This window comes from Ictidomys tridecemlineatus, chromosome 9 (genome assembly GCF_052094955.1).
Source record: "Ictidomys tridecemlineatus isolate mIctTri1 chromosome 9, mIctTri1.hap1, whole genome shotgun sequence".
In the NCBI taxonomy this organism is placed as follows: domain Eukaryota; kingdom Metazoa; phylum Chordata; class Mammalia; order Rodentia; family Sciuridae; genus Ictidomys; species Ictidomys tridecemlineatus.
Genome location: NC_135485.1, coordinates 2,302,525 through 2,324,308, shown reverse-complemented (window position 1 = coordinate 2,324,308; position 21,784 = coordinate 2,302,525). Strand labels below are relative to the sequence as shown.

The following is a 21,784-nucleotide window of genomic DNA, read 5'->3' as shown; positions in this document are numbered from 1 at the left end:
CAACTCAGAATGCACTTGAAAAACACCAGCAGTGCCCCGGCAGGCACACAACCAAGTGGCCCAGCTGCAGGTGGCCTGTCTCTGTCTGCCCGGGGCTTGCTCTGGCCACTCTCCATCTCTGGGTTCTTGCACTGGCTCTTTGCTGCGCAGACTGTCCTCCAGTACCAGGTCCTGGCTCCTCACCTGGCCGACCTCCCCTGCAGCACTGGCCAGTCTGCAGCTGCTCCTCTGTTGACTGCAGTGGGAGTATCTTACCAGGCGACCTCCAGGGTCCAGAACAGTAAGGCAGGCCTGCAAGCAGCCTGTTCCTCGTACTGGTGTTGTTGCTAAGGAGGTGGCCGTGACATCTGCCACCGAAGGCAGCGCAGCCCTGTGCATCTGCCTTGGGGTCAGAGATACCTCAGGGCAGATGCAGCAGGTCCAGGAGAGCACGCATGGGCACCAGCCCACCCTGACCTATCTCCACTTGCTTTCCTTTGCAGGACAGATCAACCTGGTGTGGGCCTTCCAAGCCAGAGAAAGTGAGCCCTGCTTCCAGGCAATAGTGAAAAGTACACATTTAATATCAAAAGCCATTTCAGGTATCATTGATAAGACTACCGTGGAGGGTGGGTTCTAGACACTCTTACTAGGAGTGACCTGAGAGTCCCTGGTCTTGTCCAAGGAAGGACATTAATGCTGGAGATAGATAGGGGCCAAATGGTCACCCAGGGCCCATGGGGTCCTCATCAGGGACATCCCTACCAGGGGCAGCCCCTGGAGGCCGAGTGGAAGCCTGTCCCCTCCGCAGGACCCTGCTGCCCGGCTGCGGCCTGGCGGTTGCAAGCGGCCTAGCCGCTGGACTTGGCGATGATCTTCTCCAGCAGGCTCATCATGCGCTCCTGCAGCTGCAGGCTCTGCACCTGCAGGATGTTCTGCTGGTCCAGCACGCGCCGCACCTCGCGGCAGGTCTCCTCCATGGCGCGGCTCAGCCTGCGTTGCTCCTCCAACATGGCCTCCAGCAGCCGCAGCTTCTTCTTCTGCAGGTGGCAGCTCTGCACCTTGCGCTTCTTCACTGGCCGTTCCTCTGACCTGCAAGGAGTGCCGCTGTGGGAGGCTGGCCAGAGACCCCCGCCCACCCTGAAGGACAAGTAGGGTCTCCCAGGCCCTAGGAGCAGAGCCCCTGCTCAGGCCCCCAAGCCCACACATGTGAGGAGGGGCTGGAGCCCACCCACCACGACAGTGGGTTGGTAATGGGGTCAGAGGCACCGGGGCATGGAAACCAGCAGGCAATCCATGATGGTCCACAGCTGAGGTCTGGGGAAGGTGAGTGTTCTGGGCTGTGAAGGGCACACGGCCATGAGAGCACCAAGCCCTCTGAGCTGGGCAGGCAGGAGGCCTAGCCCCAGGGTGAGATGGAGGCTGGGTGTGAGGGGGTGCTGAGAAGTATGTGGCCTCTGTGCTCCTATAGGGAAGCTGGACACTATCAGGCCCAGCTGGCCGTGCACAGGTGGGAAACGGGTCCTAGAAGGAAGGGCCTGAGGCTGGAGACCCCTCCCACTCCCAGCAGCATGGAGAGGGGACCAGCGTGCTGAGGGAGACAGGAGGACAGACAGCTGCAGAGGGTAGAGGCAGCCCCAGGCAGTCTAGCCTGTGGCTGTCCCATGGTGCTCTGTTGTCAGGGTGGCGGGCATTGCTGGTTAACAGCCTCGCTGGAGAGCAAGGACTGCCAAGCGCCACAGACCCCAAGGCCCTGCCCTGGTGCCTACATGTCCCCAGCCTGTATGCTGTGTTCTAAGCAGAGCGGGTGACCAGCCAGCCTTGGGGATGGGAGAGTGGGGCCCCATCCCACCCGGCATGGTGCCCCAGGCAGCCGAGTCTGGGAACTAGGCTCAATAATCCATGGGAACAATTGGCCATAAATCTCAGGCCTTGTGCTAATTGGGTCTGGCTGCAGAAAGGCGTTTTTGTCTGGGATCTTCAATGAGAAGTTCCCTCCAGGGAGGGCACTGGGTGAACTGAGTAGAGCGCCCAGCACTGGGGATGCTGGCCGAAGGGACCCTCCTCAGAGATGACTTCCTTGCCCTATCTGCCATCAGACAGACTTGATGAGCAGGGTACGGGGAGAGACTGACTCAAGGCCACATCTTCCTACTCTCATCAACCGATCAGCTTCTACTATACCTTGGAAGCCCGTCCTAAATGTCCCCTTCTCATAAGTGGCTGCTCTGGGCTCCCTGGCCTGTCCTCCACAGGGCACCTCTCCTGGACACAGCCTGGCTGCCAGTGTCTGTGAGCACCCTGCGGGCATGGTCTGGTGGCCGAAGCCTTCCTGTGTTAAGTGCTGGAGTGGAGGGGGCAGGGCCCACCCACCACCCTGGAGGCTCAGCCCTACCTTCTCAGGTGCCTGCAGGGGCAAGGGTGGGGACCAGGGTGGGCAGGGCGAGCACAGTGGGGCCAGCTTGTCCTCTCCCATGCTCCTGGCAGCCCTCTGAGGAAAACACGGACTGATCCCCATTTTACAGGGGGAGGCTGAGGCCAGAGAGGTCAAGGAACTTGCATCAGCTCCAGGAACGGAGCCGGGCGCGGAACCGCCTGCCTGCCGACACTAAGCCCTGCTGGCCAGGGCTGGCCTGGCCTGGCCTGGCCTGGAGGTAGGCACACACTGTGACTTTGGCTGAGGATACCACACCAGGAGAGCAGGCGCCCTCGCCACTCCCAGCCCCTTGCTCTGCCCATCTGGCCTCCTGGTGCTGCCTGGGGGTGGGCAGAGGCGGGGCGGCGAGGCACCTGGTCAGAGAAGGAAGAGGGAACACACTACCTGAACTTAAGGGACAGTAAGCTGGAGGAGCTGTCGGAGCCATCGTCCTCGAAGCGGCCTTCGTAGGAGCACTGGGTATACGGTAAGTACAGAGGGGTGGACTTAGCGGACGGCGACAGAGACGCCTCGGTCTGGGACGTGGAGGGCCCCGGCTGCTGGCCGTCTGGTAGTTTGCCCTCACAGGACTCAGGGACTTTGGCCAGAATCCTATCAATGGCTAGGTAATAAGGCCAGTCCGGCGGGACGGACTCGCTATCTGTCATGCATTTTAATTTCCTGCAACGAGAGACAAGAGCCAAGGTGAGAAGCAGCTGGTCCCAGCCAGCCCGTCTGGTCCCTGGCGGGGGCACAGGGCTCCAGGACCCCAGGGAGAGCCATGCTGGGTCAGGCAGGAGCCACTCTTGACCAGTGCGGTCCTCCCCAGCAAAATCAGCCAGGCCCCAGGATGCAGGTGATACTGGACTAGGAAGAAGCGGGCTTTGGGACCTGCTTTAGATGTGAAGAGGGAAGCACACATCCTTCCTCTGGGCGTCCACAGAGGCTGGGAACTTGGGCTAGGTCCTGTTTCTCTTTGCTTTTCTGTAGTTTATAATGGCAATGAACCCACAGTACTTCTTATATGCTTTAGTCAAAAATAATAAAATATCGTAATAAGCTGTATAGTTCAAATACAGTCATAAGGTTTCATAGCGCCACAGTTTTCTGACCTCAGGGAGAGAGGACCATGGGTGCACAGGCATCCACAGCTTTGAGTCCATATCCTGTCTCCACCACTGCTATGTGAACTTAGACAGGTTCATTAACCTCTCTGAGCCTCCAGTTTTGCATCAGTAAAATGGGGATAAAGGAGTAAGCCCCTCAAGGCTGAAGGGAGGATTTAAGAAAGCCATGCCTGGTGCCTGGCATACAGGACTCTCGCACCACTCTTGCTGAACCTAGCAGGAGGTCATGCTGCACCCTAAGCCCAGGCTGCTGCCTGAACAGCAGCCTGGGTCCAGCTCTGGAATCTGCAGTCTGACCTGAGGCAGTGGGGCAGGGCCCCTGGGCTGAGGGTCTTCACAGTGAGGCTCTGATCACCTGAGAGGCCCTGAAAGCCCCTGGATGGCAGCCTTCTGCTGGGAGGTGAGGGCTGGGAGATGGGGCCTCAGGGCAGCTGGGCAGCTCTGGCCAGGCCAAGGAAGTTGCCACAGGGTGGAGTGGGTGGGGGAATCTCTGCCCACCGGGTCCAGCACCTCCTAAGGCCCAGGGTTCCCCACGTGTTTGCTAACCTCATCTGACCCTCGAGCCTGGTGTCACAAGTGCCTTCCCTGAAGCCAGGGCCCACACCTGCAAAGGGGCATGCCTCCGTTTCCCACACGAGGCTGTCCGCCAGGGTGTGGCCTCTGCTGACGCTAGGCACTGGAGATGATGATCTGGCCGAATGAGTCACACCCAACAAATGGGCACAGAGCTGTAGCAGGAGGCTCCCCAAGGCCCAGGCTCCCTCCACCAAGTGGAATAGTCTCTGTGGAAAGCCAGGGATAGATCACAGGAAGGCCAGGCTGGCCTGTATTCCTGCCCCCAATCTACCCTGGGGGCATGGGGAAGGCAAGGCTTACATCTGGTGCCCACACAGGCCTCTGCCCAGTCTCCTCCAGAGACTCCATTCTACTCCCCAGAGAAATGGGGAAAAGCCTGCCCTCAGCATGGGAGGTCCCAAATGGTATTCCGACAAATCATGCTCCACAAAACTCAGCCACCTTCTCCAACTTCCTTAGCCTGACAACTTAATACGTAAAGAGCTCTTATTAAAAAAAAAGTCTCTGTTGTGGGGAGGCTGGGAGTGGGTAGATGAGATCCAGTCACCCAGCCAAAGCTTTGGCCAATTAAGGACTATTGTCAAGACCCTCTCCTGCTCCGGGCCTCAGTTTCCTCAGGAGCAGCCAAGGGAGAGGTGTGCATGTGCTTCTTAAACTACGAAGTCCGAGTACCCATAGCCCTGCACAGGGACTCTGAGGGAGGCTTTCAGGATAAACAATGAAGAGCCCAGCCAGACACTGACTGGGGGAGGCCAGGGATATTGCTCCTGAAGAACTGAGTCAGAGGGAGTCTAGGGAGATAGCCAGCATGGCCGCCCACCACCTTCAGAGTCCCTGTCTCACCAGGCATGTGAACGGGCGCTGTGGGGACCAGGAAGGCCAGGCAGGCCAGACTTCGAGTTGCCGTCCCATGCCTGTCCCAGCAGTCACCAGACTTCCTCACATCCTGGGCCCAGGGCTCAGGTTTGACATCACCTGTGCTAGGTGACTCTGATGTCAAAGACCCCAAGCAGCTGCAGGACTGTGGTTTTGGCTCCCAGGCCTGGTAGGGGACCAGGTCAGAAACAGTCCTGGGACAGGGACAGGCTCCAGACGGTCTCCTTTTGGGGCCATGAAAGCACAGCTGGAAACAGAGCCTCGTGGCCTTTGATCCATGACCCTAATGGCTCTTCCACAGCTCCCAGGGCAGCCAGGGGCCATGGGACAGGGATGGGGCTCTCCTCCAGTCTTGGTGGAGGCATCTCCCCACCTGCAAGCGGGAGGTGGGACTCCTCTCTCGCATGCAGTGTGGCTAAGGTGCTCACAGGCCAACCCGCAGGGTGCCCTCTGTCTCCAGCACCCTGGCCAGCGGAGCTCACCTGCCTGCCATCCCCAGAACCTTGTGAGCCTCCTACTAGACAGCGCCCCTACCTGGGATACAGCAGGCTCTTGGGCAGCCCCAGGCTCAACCTGCAGAGACAGCTCCTGCTGTGACCTGTGCCCCTTGTTCTCACCTCCTCAAGCCCTGACCTTCACCCCATGCTGTGACTTTTACCCCACACAAAACCTCCTCATGCCCACCCATGACTCTCTAAATGGGCCAGGCCTCATGCACTGTGAGGTCTGTGGCATGGGGCCACAACTGCTCCCTCTTGGATGCCAGAGCCACCCCAGGCCTAGGAGCCATCTTTGTTCCCCACCTGCAATCCCCTCTAAGGCCCCCTCCAACTACCGGCAGGGGACAGTCAGCCTGGGATGTGACAGTGGCAGAGATGGAGACCAGGCCTGGGGACTCCCAGTCAGGGAGTTCAGGGGTCAGGGCTGGGCTCGACTTCTTCTACAAGTGAAGCCCTGTCCATGAACTGGGCACTGTCTGGGCACTCTGGGGTTTTCCACATCAGATCCAAATGCCGTTCTTCCCACCCTGAAGCTAGCTCCGTGCTGGACACACAGCAGGGGCTCGTTGATGCTGAAAGTCCCTGAGCATCAGGAGGGGACAGGCCCAGGAGCTGAGCCTCCTCACTCTGGCCTCCGTTTCCCTGCTGGGCTTGGGGGCTGGGGAAGGGTGGTTCAAGCCTGGCTGAAAGCCTGTCGACACTGGCCAGGGTGAGAGGGGGTTGGTCAGGTGGGTGATGCCTGCACTAGGTGTCCACCTCTGAGGCATGGTGGGGCAGTGAGCAGGTCCAACGTGTGTCCCTGGAGCTGCGGCCTGGCACCAAGCCCAGACTCAGGAAGCTGAAAGCACTCCCAGCCCAGCCACCTAGGATTTCCTGACCAGCTTTCTGTCCTTCTGGGCCTTGGTTTTCCCGTTTCCCAGTGGGAGGTTGCACAGGTGGTTTCTGAAGGCCATCTCTTCCCACGGGGCCCAAGTGACAGGTGGGCCCCCGGCCAGGCCACATGTCCTCCCGCCCCGAGGAGCCCACCTGTACTGGAAGGTCATGTTGGTGATCTTGATCTTGATCTCCTCGCCCAGCCTGCGCTCGCCGGTCATCTCGAAGAGCTTGCTGGCCATTTTCTCGTACACCTTGGCGTTGCGCTTGGTCTGCTTCAGCTCCTCGAAGAACTCCTCCCAGACGAGCATGAGGCCGCGCATCTCCGCGTCCGTCCAGTTGCGGGCCCTCCGGTGCTTCTCCGTCTGGGGAGACACAAGGTAGCCAGGCACTTCGGCTGCTGCCATGCTGGAGGCACCTGCGGGGAGGAGGATGGTGCTCAGGTGGGGCCCCAGGCCCGTCCCACACACCATGGGCGGGAGGCACCGCAATCACTCGCTTGAGGCAGCTCCGCGCTCAAAATGGGGCCTACGTCTGACAGGCAGGAATTTAGTTAAAAGCTTTTAAACGGGAAACGTCATTTTGATGTCACGTTTCCATAGCAACAGAGCAACTGCATAAGCTACAACAACAGAAACCTTTTAACTGAAAGCGCAGGAATCGGGGCCGTGCTGACGGGCCATCAATATTGTAGCCAGCCAGCGGCCGGGCCCAAACCCAGCGGCCAGGCGGCCAGCTCTGCCTGCATCTCGCCTGGCCCTTGGGCCATGCGGAGAGGTGTTCCAGCCATGCTGGCCAAGCTACCAAAGGCAAGGTCCGGGCAGCAGCCCCCACCTCAGCCCCACCTGGCTCACAGAGGCCAGGAGTCCAGGGAAGTCCAGGATGGGCCGTGGGAAGACTGTCAAAATGGAGGCACGGTGGGGGAAGGAGAGGAGAGATAGGCAAACAGGGAGCCTGCGATCCCCGGTGGTGACTGACAAAGTGGCTGCTGGTGCTGGGGGTTCCTTGGCTGAGAGACCCTCACCCTTAGGAGGGCCCTGTCAGGTAGAAGTGAGGGTGGGTCCCTGGTCTTGAGGACCAGCACTTCTCAAGAGACCCTGCCTCTCCTGTCATTTGCTCCTTGCTTCTCTTGCTCCACCCACCAAACACCCTGGGCCTCAGGTCACGTGGGCACTGGGAACCCAAGCTGGTCAGAGCCAAGCCCTGCCCTTAGTGAAGGTCAGGGGCACACGGACACTGACCGACTGACCTTTAGCATAGGCTGGTTTGAGGGCAGCACTGGATAGTGAAGGCAAGTCCTGTACTGAGAGATGAGGAAGAGCCATTGGAAAAGCTGGCAACGTTCAGAGGACAATCACTGGAAAGAGCTGGGTGGGGCAAGGGCAGCAAGGCAGGGTGAGCCTGGAGCGTGTCAATGGGCAGGGAGACACATGGTGCAGTGTGGGAAGGCAGGGCCAGCCCAGGGAGTGGGCTTCTGTCCCTGTGGGGCTGAGCGACTGAAACGCCAGGAGGAGTGAGCAGGCCCCTCAGCCTCAGGAGCCAGGAGGCAGGGGTGGTGGAGCTGGGGGTCTGCAGAGGGGATGTGTCACCTCAGGGTGCCGGTGGCTGACTCCACGGAGCTCAAGGCCCCTCTGCTGGACAGCCCATGGTGGACATGGTACCAGCCTGATTCGATGTCCACTGGCCCAGTGCACCCCTGCTGGTCTTGTCCAGCCCCTAGGCCAAGGCTGAAACAGAACGCTGCAGAACGCTGCAGAACGCTGACCAGACAGGAGGGCTGAGCCTGGAGGAGGCACTGTCTGCACACAGGCAACCCCAGGAGGAGGGCAGCTGGGGTGCCTGACCCCACTGTCCTGCCCAGCATGGAGGCAGTACAGGATGCAGGCAGAAGGGAAGGGCCTGGGAGGGCAGCAGGGTGCCCGGGGAGCCCGAGAGCTCCTGTACTCCCTTCACAGACCTAAGCCACTACCTGGTCTAGGCATCAGCTCTGGGGCCCAGCTGACCCCCTTTCTCTCTGGGCCCTGGGTGTCATCTGGAGATCCAGGGACACTGTCTCTACCCGCTGGCTGTGCGGTGCTCCCCAGGGAGGTTCACAACTGCTGCACTCCTCCCATAGGGGCACCCATGAGAGACCTCTAAGCCCACTCTCTGCCACGTTCAGCCATACTGCTGGCCTGATGGCTTGCTGCTGCCCCTAGAATCCAGCTCCCAGAGCTCTCAGGAGCACTGGCAGAGGGCCTAGAGGCCCGCTCCTCCAGGCAGCGGCTCCTGCAGACTCAGGGTCTGTCCCTTCTGAGGGGGTCCACTCCACTGCCTTTCCCAGCCTTTCTCCAAGGGCGGAGGTGGGGGCAGGAACTGCAGTCCAGGCCGACAGCTTTGACTCCATTCCACTGACTCGCACGACCTTCCTTGACAACGTCCCTCAACCTGTCTCCTCATCTCTGTAGTGGGAAGGACAGGACCTGGCTGGATGACTCTCAGTCACTCAGAAGGCCTCCGGTACAGCCCCTCCAAGCCCCTGAGGACAAGGGGCCCTGCTGCCATCTCCCCGCCCCTTCTCTGAATCTCCTCAGAGCTTCTGGAGAACACAGAACCTGGTGTGCTGTCCTGATTGAGGGACAGCTACTGGCCAACAGGTGTCACTGCTGTGCTCAGAGCCCAGCAGCCAGACTGCTCCAGAGAGGCAGCTACATCCTCAGCTTGCCCAAGTCCCAGTGGGCACAGGGTGGCAGAGCCACCCTAGCAGGAGCTACCCTATAGCTAACCATACTCTAGGTGGCACCTTCAAGGGGTGGGCTTCACCTTCTCTTCTCAGACCTACGGTGCATTGGAAACCTTGGATAGGGTGTTCTCTGGGGCTACTTCCGGAAGAAGCAACTTTGCCTGAAATCCCAAGGACAAGAATGAACTGGGCTGGTCAAGTCAGGTGGGCCAAGCCCCAGCTGTCCCTGCTAAGTGGCTCCATCTGTCTCCCGAGGGGAGGGGCTCCATACCTTGGCAGAGTTGCATGGCCCGCTGGAACCCTCAGTCACTGTGGGATCAGGAGTCAGAGGGCCTAGGGCTGGGCACCCAGCAGCACCTGCAGGGGAGAGGGTGCAGTCAGGCCTCAGCTGGAGCACCCCTAGGAGGCCGAGGCACACGGTGTGGGTCCACGCTGGTCCTCCTGTGCACAGGCAAGGCCCACCTCTCTGGTCTTCCTTCTACAGGAGGTGGCGGGGCCCAGCCCCCAGGCACATTTCATTAGCATCTAGGGTACAGGTGCTGCTTAGCCTGGTGGGCTGCGGGAAGCCAGACCCACTCAGAGGATCAGCAGGGCTTTTCCCAAGTGAAGCCCAGAGCAGGAAGTACATAACCCATGGGGAGAATCTGGAGGTTGAAGGATTCAGAACTTGGCAAAGGCCAGGAAGCACCAGGAGTGTGTGGGTGTGGTGGGGTACATGAATGTAGTCCCTGGGGGGCAGATGGAAGGGCCGAGGCCACGGGGCCTTGAGCACTTGAGAAGCTCTAGGAAGGGAGGGAAGAGGTGAACCAACAGTGGCGGGTGGGAAGGGTCAGATCCCCCTCAGGTCTAATGAGCCCCAGTAGCTCCTGGGGCCTGGCTGCCGATCCCAGGGTGCACGACACAGAGCCTGTGGGTCTGGCTCATGTCCTGGGCATTGCACCTTTTCCTCATGCCAACGAGGAACACAGACCCATAACTTTTAGCCTTCTTCTGCACTTGACAGGCCCCTGCCCTAGCTCCACCAGGTACCCAAGGGTCAAATGCCCATCTCCTAGGTGGGACTGAGAGTCCTGTCTCTGCTAGGCTGTGAGGCTGAAGGTCTTGCAGACTTCAAAGAGCTGGGCCCTCTCTGTCCACAGGCCCCTGGACCACAGACCATGCTGCTTACAGGCCAGCCTCGGGGCCCCCACCACTGTGCTGCCCAAGCGGGGTTCCCTGTCCCGGTTTGGCTGTCACACCATTCCAAGGCAGGACCCAGCTACCCTGGCCACTTGGCTCATCCACTGGGCAGGGTTAGTAAGTCTCCCTCTTTGGGAGACTACTTCAGAGAGCTCTCTGGAACAAAGCCAGCTACAGCTGGAAATGGGTGCCACTGGAGGCACAGAGGGTGGTCCCCAGGACTTCCAAGCCCTCAGAGCTCCCACAAGAAGATGCGCAGGGGACGCTGTGGAGAGGGGGAGAGGGTGGCGGCAGGTTCTCCTCTGCTTAGGTGGTACACACATGGGGGCTCCTGCTCAGCTCCACTGGTCTGGAAACACCAGCCATGCCAGGTATGCCAAGGACCATCCTGTTTTCACCCAAACAATGGTGGTTCAGTGAGGAATAGGGTGCTTGGTTTCCCTGAAATGAGCAGAACTTAGCAAGTTTCAAAGGGTGAGGCCATCAGGGACCCTGGAGTTGTCACTGAGATTCAGGGTGTTGAAGTGACTCCAACTAACACTCAGTGCAACTGAGGGAAGAAACAGACTGGGTGGAGCCATCCACCAGGCCATCTGGCCGATGCTCACTACCCTGTGCTGAGAAAGGGGATTCCGCCTAGAACAAGCAGGTGCCGCCCGGTCCTGAGCTGAAAGGTCCTTGTGGTCTCTCCTGGAAACAACTGCAGGGCCTGCTCTGCAGAGGAACAGGGGGACGACACCTGACAGCGAGCTGGAACCACACGGACCTTTGGTGAACACTAGTGCAACTAAACACCTTGCTCAGGGCAACCCACAACCCAAGATCACCACCACACTGACCACCAAGGCTCCAGAGGAGGTTCCAGCCAAGAAGGAAAGAGTCCCTGTAGAGCTAAGCAGATACGTCCTGGGGAGGAGGTATTTCAAATGGGAAGGACTTACAAGCTAAAAAGGTTGGGAGGGGCACTGCAGACATGGTGGCCAAGCCAGGCCAGGGGAGAACAGCTGTGCTGGGGGACAGCAGGGTGCAGCTGGGACAGGACATCAGTGACCAAGGGGGCAAAAGGGTCAGTGAGGCCATGAGGGGACACCAAAGCCAAGGTTGTGTGAGGACACAGATCTTGTCACCCTCTAGTGCACTGAAGCCAAATGTGGAGCAGAAACAGGGACACACCTGAGGTTCCTGCCCAACCAGCTCACGGTCCTACCCACTGTCAGAGCTTTAGCGGTCCACGTCTGCTAGGCAGGGAGCCGGCTGCACCATGGCCTGTGGGTTCCCTGTTGGAGGCACCCATCACATGTGGACCTGGCTCCACAGTGTCTGCTGACTACTGGGAGGCTGTCAGCACTGACCCCTGGAGAAGAGAGGGACAGTTTCCTCAACCCTGGAAAGCACGTTCTCAATGAGCAAAGCAGGCCTCACACAGCAAATGTGAATGGTTTCATTGTTCCTTTAATTGGATATACAATTTTTGCAGCAGTTTAAAAAATGTAAATATACATCTCACATCAGTCCTTCCTCTCGGCAGTGCACAGTCAGGTCTGGGCTGGGCTCCGGGACTGGCCCATCACTGCCCTGTTGGCCCAGCAGAGCCCACAATGTGAACGGCAGACCTGGTGGAGGCCCTAGACGGGAGACAAAACATTGCAGGCAGGTCCCTCCATCCAGCCTGGGGCAGAGGGAAGGGGCTTGCTGGACGGCATTAAAGCACGACAGGCACAAGGGGAAGATGACCCTGAACCTTCCGCGTCGCGTTCAGTTGTCACATGGCTCTCAGAGCAAGTCCTTCCTTCCCGGCAGCTCCAGGCCCAGTGTGGGACAGTCCTCTCTCACCTGTGCCAGCCTGCACCGCCCACCGGGCCTCAGCAACTCCAGGTCTTTTCTTTGCCCAGAGGGCAGATCTGAGTTCATCCAGGTTGGTTGCAATGGTCCCAGGCACCCAGCACAGAGGGAGGGAGGGACGAAGCCCAAGCGAGGATGCCATTTGATAGGAAGGATGCTCACAGCTAACAAGAGGAAATGAGTTCCACCCCCACAATCCCACCCGTGAGCTCACTCACTCCAGATCTCCTCTCCAGGGGTGGGGGGCGCTCGGCCTCCTGGGCTACAGCTGGCGTGAACTAACTTATTGCTGAGACCCACCAGCCGAGCTCCAGGTAGGGCAGCCCCAGATCACCTGGAGAAGCTCCCGGATGGCCAAGGGGCCCTTCAGGGGAGGAGCCTTCCCTGAGGCTACATTCCGCTTCTGGAGGTGTTTCCACTCCAGTCTTTCCTCCTGAAGGGCAAGTGCAGGCCAAAAGGAGAGAACAATAAAGGGCCCTTGGGAGTTGGAAAGTCACCTCCGTATGGGGCCATCAGTGGAAGGGAGGCACATTTTTGGAGAAAAAAACATGCTTAAGTGCATTGCCAAATAATTCTACCCTGGTTTCATTAAAATCTTTCCTGATAGTACCAGCAGGAAAACAATAACCCACCCTCCCCTCAAAACCTTAACAATCAAAATGACACTTTCAACAACATTTGGAAAGCTATAGACTAGGAGGAGCTTGATGAAGTGCAAGCCTTCTGCAGAGCTGACAAGGAGGGTGGCTTTCTGCAGTAGGGCTCCCCGAGGCCCACTCTGAGGGGCTGGAGCCACACCGCCGACTCCTCGGCAGGTCTTTAAGAAAGGTCCACCTCCAGGCAGAATGGACACTGCATTCTTGGAGGCCTTGCATATTTGTCTCGAAGTGTGTGTGTAAATAAAACTATGGGTCTGGACTTGTGCCTGTACCTGCGTACCTCTGCATGGGTGCGACAGCTTCTCTCATGGACTCCACGCACACACAGGAAGGTGTTTGGGTTGCATCGTCACCAGAGCTGGGTTTCAGATCACAGGGTAAACGTGGAGGTGGCCAACTAAACCTTGTAGAACCCAGTAGTAAGAATCCCATGGGGGTGGCCCCAAATGTCACATTCACAGTGCTACTTCTCACAAATGTAAACATCTAGCCAGGAACAGTCTCCCTCCAGTGCTTCTGCACAAGCTGCTGAACAGCCTGGGGGTGGGCAGAGCTTCTGTGGTTCCCAACTCTACAAGGCAGGACTAAGGGACGCTGGGACAAGAAACGTGAGGCCCAAATCGCTAAGGGAGAGCTGGTGACTTTCCTACTTGTCACACAGATTCTGTAGCTTCCCTTAAGATTCTTCTCTAAAACCAGATCCATTTCTACCCTTTCTGCTGCACTGGCATCAGGATGGGTGATCCCAGCGTGGGGAGGCCTCATGGTGGCTGAGGCAGTGGCTCAGATGGACTCTTCTGATGCACTGTGTGCCGTGCAACCCTGCACCCCAGCTGCCCTTTGCAGGAGAGGGAAGGAGGCTCAGGGCCTCAAGATAGCAACCCACAGACTGATGTGTAGTCAACTGACAGACTGAAAGATTTCTCCTCCTCTGCAAGCTCCAGAACACCTCCAAATGACCCCCACTTGTCACAGTAAACACCTGGAACACCAATCATCAAGAGCAATCAACCAGCACCACTGACACCAGACTAGCCAGGCTTGCCTCCTGGGAACTGGGAGGCAAAGCACCTACCTGGGCACGGCCCAGCAGCAAGCAGAGTGCTCAAAGCATGCCAGTGAGCCAAGGGCATCTCACTGTCCAGGGTTTTCATTTCATTTCAACAGTTTGGCTATTTTAGGCCTAGAAACAGGAAGCTGGTTCAGAAACCCAGGGCCTGCGACACAAGTGGTGGCTGACGGGGACGTGGAGCTGACCAGTCACTGACCCTTCCCTCGGTACTACCTCATCCTGCCTGAGATCAAGCCCTATTCCTGGGCTAAAAGGGGCCCCACGCATGATGCAAGAAAGGAGAAGAGGTGTCTTGCAGCTGCCAAGACACTGAGCTTTGCTCTAGACCAAGGGTGGGCGGGGCGGACAAGGTATAAGTCAGAGACACCCATGAGACTGCCAGACCAGGCCCCTCGTCTGGGCCCCACTGTGCAGAAGCAGCAAGAGGTTGGCACATCCAGCACCAGTAGGCCACAGCCCGGGGCCAGCTCGGGACTGGGCTGCAGTTGTCAGAGCTGGCAATTCTGGATGCAGTGGAGGCCACTCAGAGCCAGGCAGGGTGACAGGGAAGCCACGTCCCTTATGAGTGGGAGGAGAGCTCTCCTCAGGCCTCAGAGCAGCTCCAGGGAGGACTTCTGCTGCAGACACCTGGATACCAGCACCTCCATCATTCTAACCAGATGTGAATGTGTGAAAAGGGGGGAGACGTGCAACCAAGTGGTCAGGAATGAGAAGAGAAGGGCACGGGAGGGACCTGCCAGTTGGAGGATTCCACTCCACGGGCGCTGTTACATGCAGCACAGCCCTCACCAAGTCACACGCTTTACACGGGCATAGGAAGAGTTACGTTAAAATTAATCTCTTTACTGATATAATTAAATTTTAAGTCCTGAGAAGAAAACAGAGAAAAGGGAGAAGGGCACTGGGCGTCTGGCACCCCCAGCTCCCAGCTGCCACACAACACAGTGCCTGTGCAGCTAGACTCCGGTGGCAGGTGCCCTGCTGGATAGGGCTGTGCGTTGCTCTTCAGGCTGCTGGCCACTTCCTCCCATGGGACAGGGTGGGCTCAGGGCCAACTTGCAAGGGCAAGGATTTACATCCTGGACACAAGGGCAGCTGTGACTTGGTGACGAGGTACAGGTGAAAGCTAGGAGAAAGACAAACACCTGGTCGACAGGCATTGCCACCAGCTGCAATGAGGACAGCGACACAGGACTCAGGCTCAACCCCACTACGCTGCATGTTCCCTGTCCAGGACCTACACTGCCAAGAGCTTCTGCCACAGGGCAAAGACACACACATAGCTGGCTGGCTGCCCGCGAGACCCAAGCCAGAGCCACGGTGCCCAAGGCAGCCCCTGAGAGACAGGGCGCTTGGTGCAGGCTCCCATAAGCCCTGGCCCCAGTGGCCACCTCTGCGTGGCCTCTGCCTCCACAGGTTCTCAGCAGGTGGTGACCTTGTGGACATTTCTCAAACAAGTCAGCAGTCGGTGGTACGGGCTCCCCGGTGCCGCGACCACCTCAAACACAGACTGGAAAGCCCTCCGGTCGAGTTCCTCCTCTATCTGATGTTTGTAGAAGTCTGTGGCAACCAGGCAGAAAAGGTTCACGTCCACCTGCTCCAGCTTGCCCATCCTGCTGACGACGTGTGGAAGGCTGGCGGAGGAGTCAAGGGAGAACGCTGGCAAAGTTGGGGACAGCCTCACTGTGCTCCTAGGGAGATTCTTTCCTGACCAGGCCTCCACAACGCCCAGAAAGAAAGGATCAAAGGTGGCCAGAGTAGCCAAGGAGCATCCTGCACTGCAATGTCAGCACCAGCAGATCCTATAACCCTCTCCCAGCAGGGCAGGGGCGTGGGCAGAGCTGGCCCAGGAGGTGGGAGCCCTGCAGGCATATGCTCGCTCCTGGCGCTCTGTGCCACGGCACTTACCTGGCCAGGCCACCTGGGCAGCGCTGGCTGGTGGCTGATGCTTCCGTGTACCCCGCTCAGGGCAGGGAGGGCCTCTGCCTGGCCGACCCTCCCAGGCACGCCGGGTGAGGCTGTGCTGGTCAGAGGCTCCTGTGGTCTGTCTGGGGGAGGGCTGCCTAAGGAGGAGCTCCTGGCCACCAGCACTGCAGGATGGGTCAGGGGATGGGGGCTGGATCTTTACTTATGCCTCTCCCCAGGAGGGCCATCACACAATGAGAGCTAATGAGAAGCAGCACAGGAAAAGCCCAGCACTCCCAGGCTGCCCTGCCTCCCCTTTTTCCCCTCCACTGGCCATAATACTTCTGCCACACACCAGCCCCTCTGGGCAGCCTTGGTTGGCTCAAAAATGCCTGGCCTTCTGTTCTGTGTCCCTGTCAATGTTTTACATTCTCCTCAACATCTGTGGGGCTCTGCAAAGGTGAAGAAGTTTCTAAGCTTTCAACAAAACTGAACCCAGGTGCCCTGGGACGGGCAAGGCCCGGCAGCAGGCAGGAACCCAGCCATGAGGACCAGGGAAGGATACATTGCCGAAACCCACGGGCTGGTGGACGCACTGACAAAGAAGCAGGAGAGGCTCCACATGGCCATGGCGACTGGGGTCCTCTGCGTGAAGTTGGACAGGGACAGCATGACCCAGTCCCGGACCATGGATGACTGCCCAGCACTGTGCAGAGTCTGAAATACCTGGGAAGGAGCGAGACACCTGAGCACAGGGAAGGGCCTGAGGGTGGGGCGGGGCGGGGGGGGGGAGCATGCATTATTCCCCCATGGTCACCTTTAGGGGAGGAACCTGGCCCTCCTGGCAAATCTACTGGAATCTACTCCCTGCCCCCTCCCTGTCCCACAGACAGCTCACCTTGTAGACCACAGTGGCCATGAACTGTGGGTATGGCTGCTGGTTGGACAGAAACTCTCCAATGACTTTGTTCATGACATCCTGGGGTGGGAAGAAGTCATCCAGGAACTGAGGCAGGATCCTGGCCACCACCCTGGCTTCACAGGGAAAGCCCTTCCTGATCCTGGAGAAAGGGGTGGGCCAGAGACTCAGCCTTATCCCTAAACCCCAAACCTGCCTTGGCAGAGCCAACATGGAACCAGGGCCCCTGATTAAAAGGGACACTCCAACTGGGGCACAGGCTACTGCCTGAGTATGAATTCTGAAAGCAGAAAGGCCAAACTCTGGCTGTCCCTTGTCCTCCTCACAGGGATGGGGAAGATGACTGCCACTGGGTATAGGCTCAGGGCTTCCAAGTACACAGAGTGGACTTTGCAGAGGGGAGCGACTATCAGGTAAAGGGGTGGCGGGGTGGCAACATTACGGAGGGGAATTCTCTACGTCAAAATGGTCTATGACAGATCCTGTTGCCCTGAATCAGGAATGCTTTTCTTCTTTCCCAATCTGTACCCCAACAGTTCTCTTGTCAATCGTCCTCTCAACAGAGCCGAGAGCCTGCCCACTGCAGCACCCTTCTCATCTGTGATGACCCTACAACTGTGTCCATGGCTATGAAGCACAGGCACTGACCAGGAGTCCTATTCTGTCACTTCAACCAGTACCTCCCATTTCGGCTGCTGGACGGTGGCCAGCTGAATTCTTGGGTTAATGCTCACTGGAGCAATTACTTCCTTGGCAATAGACTGTAAGTTCCTTGAGGGCAGGGGCTCAGCTGTGCACTTGCTTGTCCCCAGTTGCCCCTGAGCCTGGCTGTGGTGGTACTCTATGAACATGCGGTGCTGCAAAGCTCATTCCAAAATTCAACATGGAAATTTAACATGCTGGGAGGACACACAAGGTTCCTCAAAGAGAGTGCTCGCGGTAAAGTCCGACAGCTTCCCACTGCTAGAATGAGCAGGGACTACAGGCCGAGTGTGGTAACAGTTTTACCTGGACCAAGAGGTCTGAGGGGAGAAGTAGGGCATTGTTCTTGAGAGAAAGCCCAATAAGGCCGCACCTGCTCTCCAGGGCTGGTGAGTCAAGTTAGCACTGAATAAAAGTGCACTCCAGGTGTGGGGCCGAAAGGTCACACCCCTCACAGCTTTTCAAGATGCTTGTTAGTTCTGCTTTACTCTTCCTAGTGCTGTCTCCGACACTGCTTCTGGGTGCCATGGGATCCCTCCCATGGCCCTTGAGGGCAAGAAGGACCCTGCTACCACCTGGCTCCTCTCTCATGAAGGGCAGCAGGGCAGCAGGATTAGGGCATTTTAATTGCTGCATGCCCAGCCTCCCAGCATCTGACCATTTAAGTGCCCAGGCCACAGCCCAGGACTGTAGGTGACGTCCTTGAAGCCTTCAGGAGAAAGGGACAAACGTGGCGGTTAGCACCACAGTGCTGAGTCCAAGGATGGCCTCTCAACAGGAGAGCCCAAGCAGGATCAGGGTGGGGCAAGGAAATTGGTGGGACCATGGCAAAGGCGCCAAGAAGTGGAGCAAATATGCAGGCACCAGGCAGCTCCTTCTGGCTCTGGCTCCAGGGCAGTTCAAGGCTGCCAGGTGGGCTGCACCTCTTACCTATCGAAAAGAACAGACACCCGCTCCATAGCCACGATCACAGACTCGCTGTCGGGGGCCACAGGGTTTGGGTCAGAGGCTCTACCAGGGCTGGCTTTCTCCTTTCCTGAAACAAAAGCGCTCAGTGGAAGGTCATGCAAGTGAAACCCCAAGGCTGCACAGACACTTCCCAGTGTGCCCGAGTTCCACAGATCATCAGGGGTAGCAAGGACACCCCAATCCTCAGCCAAGGGACGAGGAACAGAGGGTTCTGAATCCTTCTGGCAAGTGAGGGGATGGCTCAGGACAACACCAAAGGTGCTGCATACCCGGGGCCTGGGCCTGTGTCCCTCAAGTGAGCGTATTCCTCTCTCACGTATCGCTGAGCACAGTGGCCCTGGGCAAGTCTACAATCCAAGACTGCTCACCTGTGTACATGCAGGTGAGCATCAGGCCCAGGGCCGCCATGGCCCGATGTGGGCTGTGCACGTTCACTCTGTCCACACTCAGCTTGACCAGGGATTCTGCATCCAACCGAGAGAGCTGCTCAGAGAGCAGGAGGCGCTCCAGTCCTCGGAGGGCACAGTGGTAGATAGTGGAAGGGGTGGCCTCCTCGCTGCCAGACAGCATCACCCCACACATCTGCACGAGAGGAAAGGCTCAAGCACTCCCCCCTGCCCACCACCCCCTGGATCGACACCGACCTTCCCGCATCCAGGAGCACAGCTGAGGCCTGCTCACCTGTATCACTGATGCTGAAAACTCCGGCCCCACGTCCAGAGGATAGTTCTCCATCAGGTAGAATGCAGTGGCACACATCACCAACACGTGCTGCTGGCTGTGCACATTCACGCAGCTGGAAAGGGAGCCGATGGCCAAGTTTAGCCACAAGCAGCCTGCTTTACCCGCAGCTAGAACAGTCAGCCCTTCTGTGAGCACAAAGCCACAGGCCACACTTGCCCCTCCAGGCCTCTGCACTTGGGCCGTCTCCAGGGCTGCACACAGAGCCCTCTGTCCTACAAGCCACTCTGTGCTGCCTGCCCTAGCGAGGCCTGCAGAACCCCTCACACCAGGCAGTCCCATCTGCTCTTGAGGGTGCAGTGCTCTCCCTGTGAGGCACACATCACCTCATAATACTGACTCACGGGTTCTCCCAGGGGTCCCTGGCCTGTGACTGGACAAGTGGTCACTGAATGAGGGAGCCGTTGCACCATCACCCACACTCAGGGGGCCCACGGCATGCTCCTATCGGTCACTAGGAGGCCTTGCCTCTACTACTTTACCCAGGACTCCCCCTTCTGCTCAAGGAACTGAAGCCAGGAGTGCTCACCATCTCTGCCTAGACACTGCAGCTCCTGTGCCCCTCACTCCTCTGTGCCCTGGCAACTCTCAGTACAGACTGTATTCCTGTGATGCCAGGCTCTGCGATCAAGAGGACAATGGGCAGCTAGGGCCCCCTACAGGCCTGCGCTACCTCTGGCCTGAAGGAGGTGGTCTCTGCCCTGCCAGGCCCCAGTGTGTCCCTGCCCACACACTTCTACACTGTCTGAATTTTGCACCCTCGTGGCATCATACCTATTGGGTCTAAGACCCTCACTGTGCATTCCAAATCTCATATTTAACTTCACCCTTGATCCCATGCCCAATCTGTACTCTGGTCAAAGAGGACGGTTGGTTTTCCTACCAGCCCTCTTCTCAGCTCCTCACTCTTGCCCTCAACCCCGAGTCTAGGCCTGATGAAACCCGACCCACTCCTTGAGGTAGGTGCTGAAGACAGCTCCCTGTGCAGGCACCCACTTTGCCCCAGACCTCCCCAGGGCTTACATGTAGGACACGTTTCTGATGAACTCCTCTTTCTCTTCTTTTCTTGGTTGGGGACTGAACACAGGGGTACATTACCACTGAGCTACATCCCCCCAGCCATTTGTGAGACTTGATTTCAACAAATTTCCCAGACTGTGATCCTCCTGCCTCAGCCTCCCAAGTTGCTGTGACCACCGGTGTGCTGCGCCACGCCTGGACTATCTTCTATGGGGTCCTGCAACATATCTGTGCTGAACTCTACGTTAAGCTAAGGGAACATGAGATTGAGGTCAGAGCCACAAAGGGTGACCACCTGAGGGAGCTGCAATCAGGGTGCCAAGTCTGGCAGAGGATGAGACTGCTGTCCTTGCCGAGGAGTAACAGATGACTGCACCAAAGAGTGTGGCAAGTGCTGGGGCAAAGGCAGCAGAGACAGGACATGCCATCTAATTGTGGGCATCCACACAAGTTTTTGGAAGACATTCCTATTCTTGTATCAGTGATCTCAGACACTGTCCCCAGAAAAGTGCACCCACCCAGTTCTTTGCCCATCTGGCCGGGGGCTGGGCATGCCCTCCAAGAGTCAGGCTCTTTCCTGTTCCCAAATTGTGCCCAGCCAGCCCCACTCACTGGGCTGCTCCTCGGAGGTTAGACAGGAGGTAGTCGCTGACAAATGGGACGAGCTGCTTGGCCGTGTCGTCCAGAAGATCGCACTCCAGTACATAGAGGACTCCGTGGAGGGCTCCAATCTGGCTGGGCAGATGGCTGCTCCTGAGTGTGCCCTCCAGCAGGCGGCTGACTGGCTCTGCCACAGCCTTGTCCTGGGCACAAGCACAGACACAAGCTGCCCAAGACACCTCAAGGCTCCTATCTCAGTGGCCCACTTCCCCAGCCAAGAGGGGGCTGTCCCCATGCTACGGTGAAGTCCAGCATGCAGCAGAATTCTTAGAGTGGCCAAGACCCACTGAGAACAGGCTGCGTGCAGGGGTGGCCCCTGTGCCCAACAGTCTGTGGAGATGGTAAGGTTGACGCAGACAGTGAGGTTTGGCTACCCTCTTCTGGGAGTCTGGAGGTTTGGCAGGACCCTCCAAGGTGCCCAGGGGACCAGCTCCAGTGAACGCCCTGGACACTGAGTCTCTCCTGGGCTCTCTGGTTGGCATTTCTACAGGTGTTGCCACAGCTCCTTGCTAGGGAGTCAAGCATGCCCCCAGCCTCCACCATGAGGGGACTCTGGAAACGTGCCTTCTCCCGCTGCTAATTTTTCTTTCAGTTTTTCACTGTAATAAATTTTAGCTCTGACATCTTCTAGAATGAATCTAAGGGTAGTCTTGGGACCCTATACTAACTTGGCCGGAATGGTATCAATTCCACTGAGTATTTTCTACAGCTAGACAGTACACCCTCCACCAGGAACTCCAGGAACAGCAGAGAGGACTCCACAGGAAGAGGCGTGCAGATGGAGACACGTGTGAATGGCAGTGCCTCAGGAGAGGCAGGTTCAGGGCCTCCACTGGACCAACAGCAACAAGAGGCATCTGGCCATCCACTCTCTGGGGAAGTCTATACCTGGTGGTCTCAGTCTGAAGGAAGGTGACACTCTGCCACTCACTTCCTTTTCGTCCCCACCCACACCCCTGGGACTGTGTGGCACCTTCCTGAGGATTGCTCCCACCCAGGCCTGCAGTCCCACTTCTGCTAAGGGCTGCAGCTCTGACAAGAGCAGGC

General features: G+C 58.1%; 2 protein-coding genes across 9 annotated transcripts in view; both read right to left on the bottom strand.

Moving 5' to 3' along the window:
* Window positions 1–540: 540 nt before the first annotated feature.
* Window positions 541–11,575, bottom strand: Msantd1 (Myb/SANT DNA binding domain containing 1). 7 transcript variants are annotated; one of them, XM_040292778.2, is made up of 4 exons: window positions 9,341–11,575; window positions 6,501–6,765; window positions 2,801–3,076; window positions 541–1,071 (listed from the first exon to the last, which is right to left on the bottom strand). In XM_040292778.2, exons 1-4 carry the CDS (start codon window positions 9,354–9,356, stop codon window positions 831–833), a joined length of 798 nt encoding a protein of 265 aa, XP_040148712.1. In that variant the 5' UTR covers window positions 9,357–11,575; the 3' UTR covers window positions 541–830. The 7 variants fall into 7 exon arrangements, with proteins under 7 accessions (XP_040148712.1, XP_040148716.1, XP_040148711.1 ...); XM_040292782.2 differs by having other exon boundaries at window positions 6,501–6,712; XM_040292777.2 differs by lacking the exon at window positions 9,341–11,575 and adding an exon at window positions 7,597–9,334.
* A 103-nt stretch (window positions 11,576–11,678) lies between these two features.
* Window positions 11,679–21,784, bottom strand: part of Htt (huntingtin) — a 133,959-nt gene continuing 123,853 nt past the window's right edge. The window contains exons 61-67 of one of the 2 annotated variants that reach the window (XM_005319002.5): window positions 20,690–20,880; window positions 18,998–19,112; window positions 18,685–18,898; window positions 18,278–18,383; window positions 16,625–16,787; window positions 16,292–16,452; window positions 11,679–15,455 (exon numbers count right to left, since the gene is read on the bottom strand). In XM_005319002.5, coding sequence (XP_005319059.2) covers window positions 15,242–15,455; window positions 16,292–16,452; window positions 16,625–16,787; window positions 18,278–18,383; window positions 18,685–18,898; window positions 18,998–19,112; window positions 20,690–20,880 — 1,164 coding nt within the window. In that variant the 3' untranslated portion in view covers window positions 11,679–15,241. Of the gene's footprint in view, window positions 15,456–16,291; window positions 16,453–16,624; window positions 16,788–18,277; window positions 18,384–18,684; window positions 18,899–18,997; window positions 19,113–20,689; window positions 20,881–21,784 lie in introns of those variants that run through there. The other variant, XR_013425629.1, reaches the window with a different exon arrangement.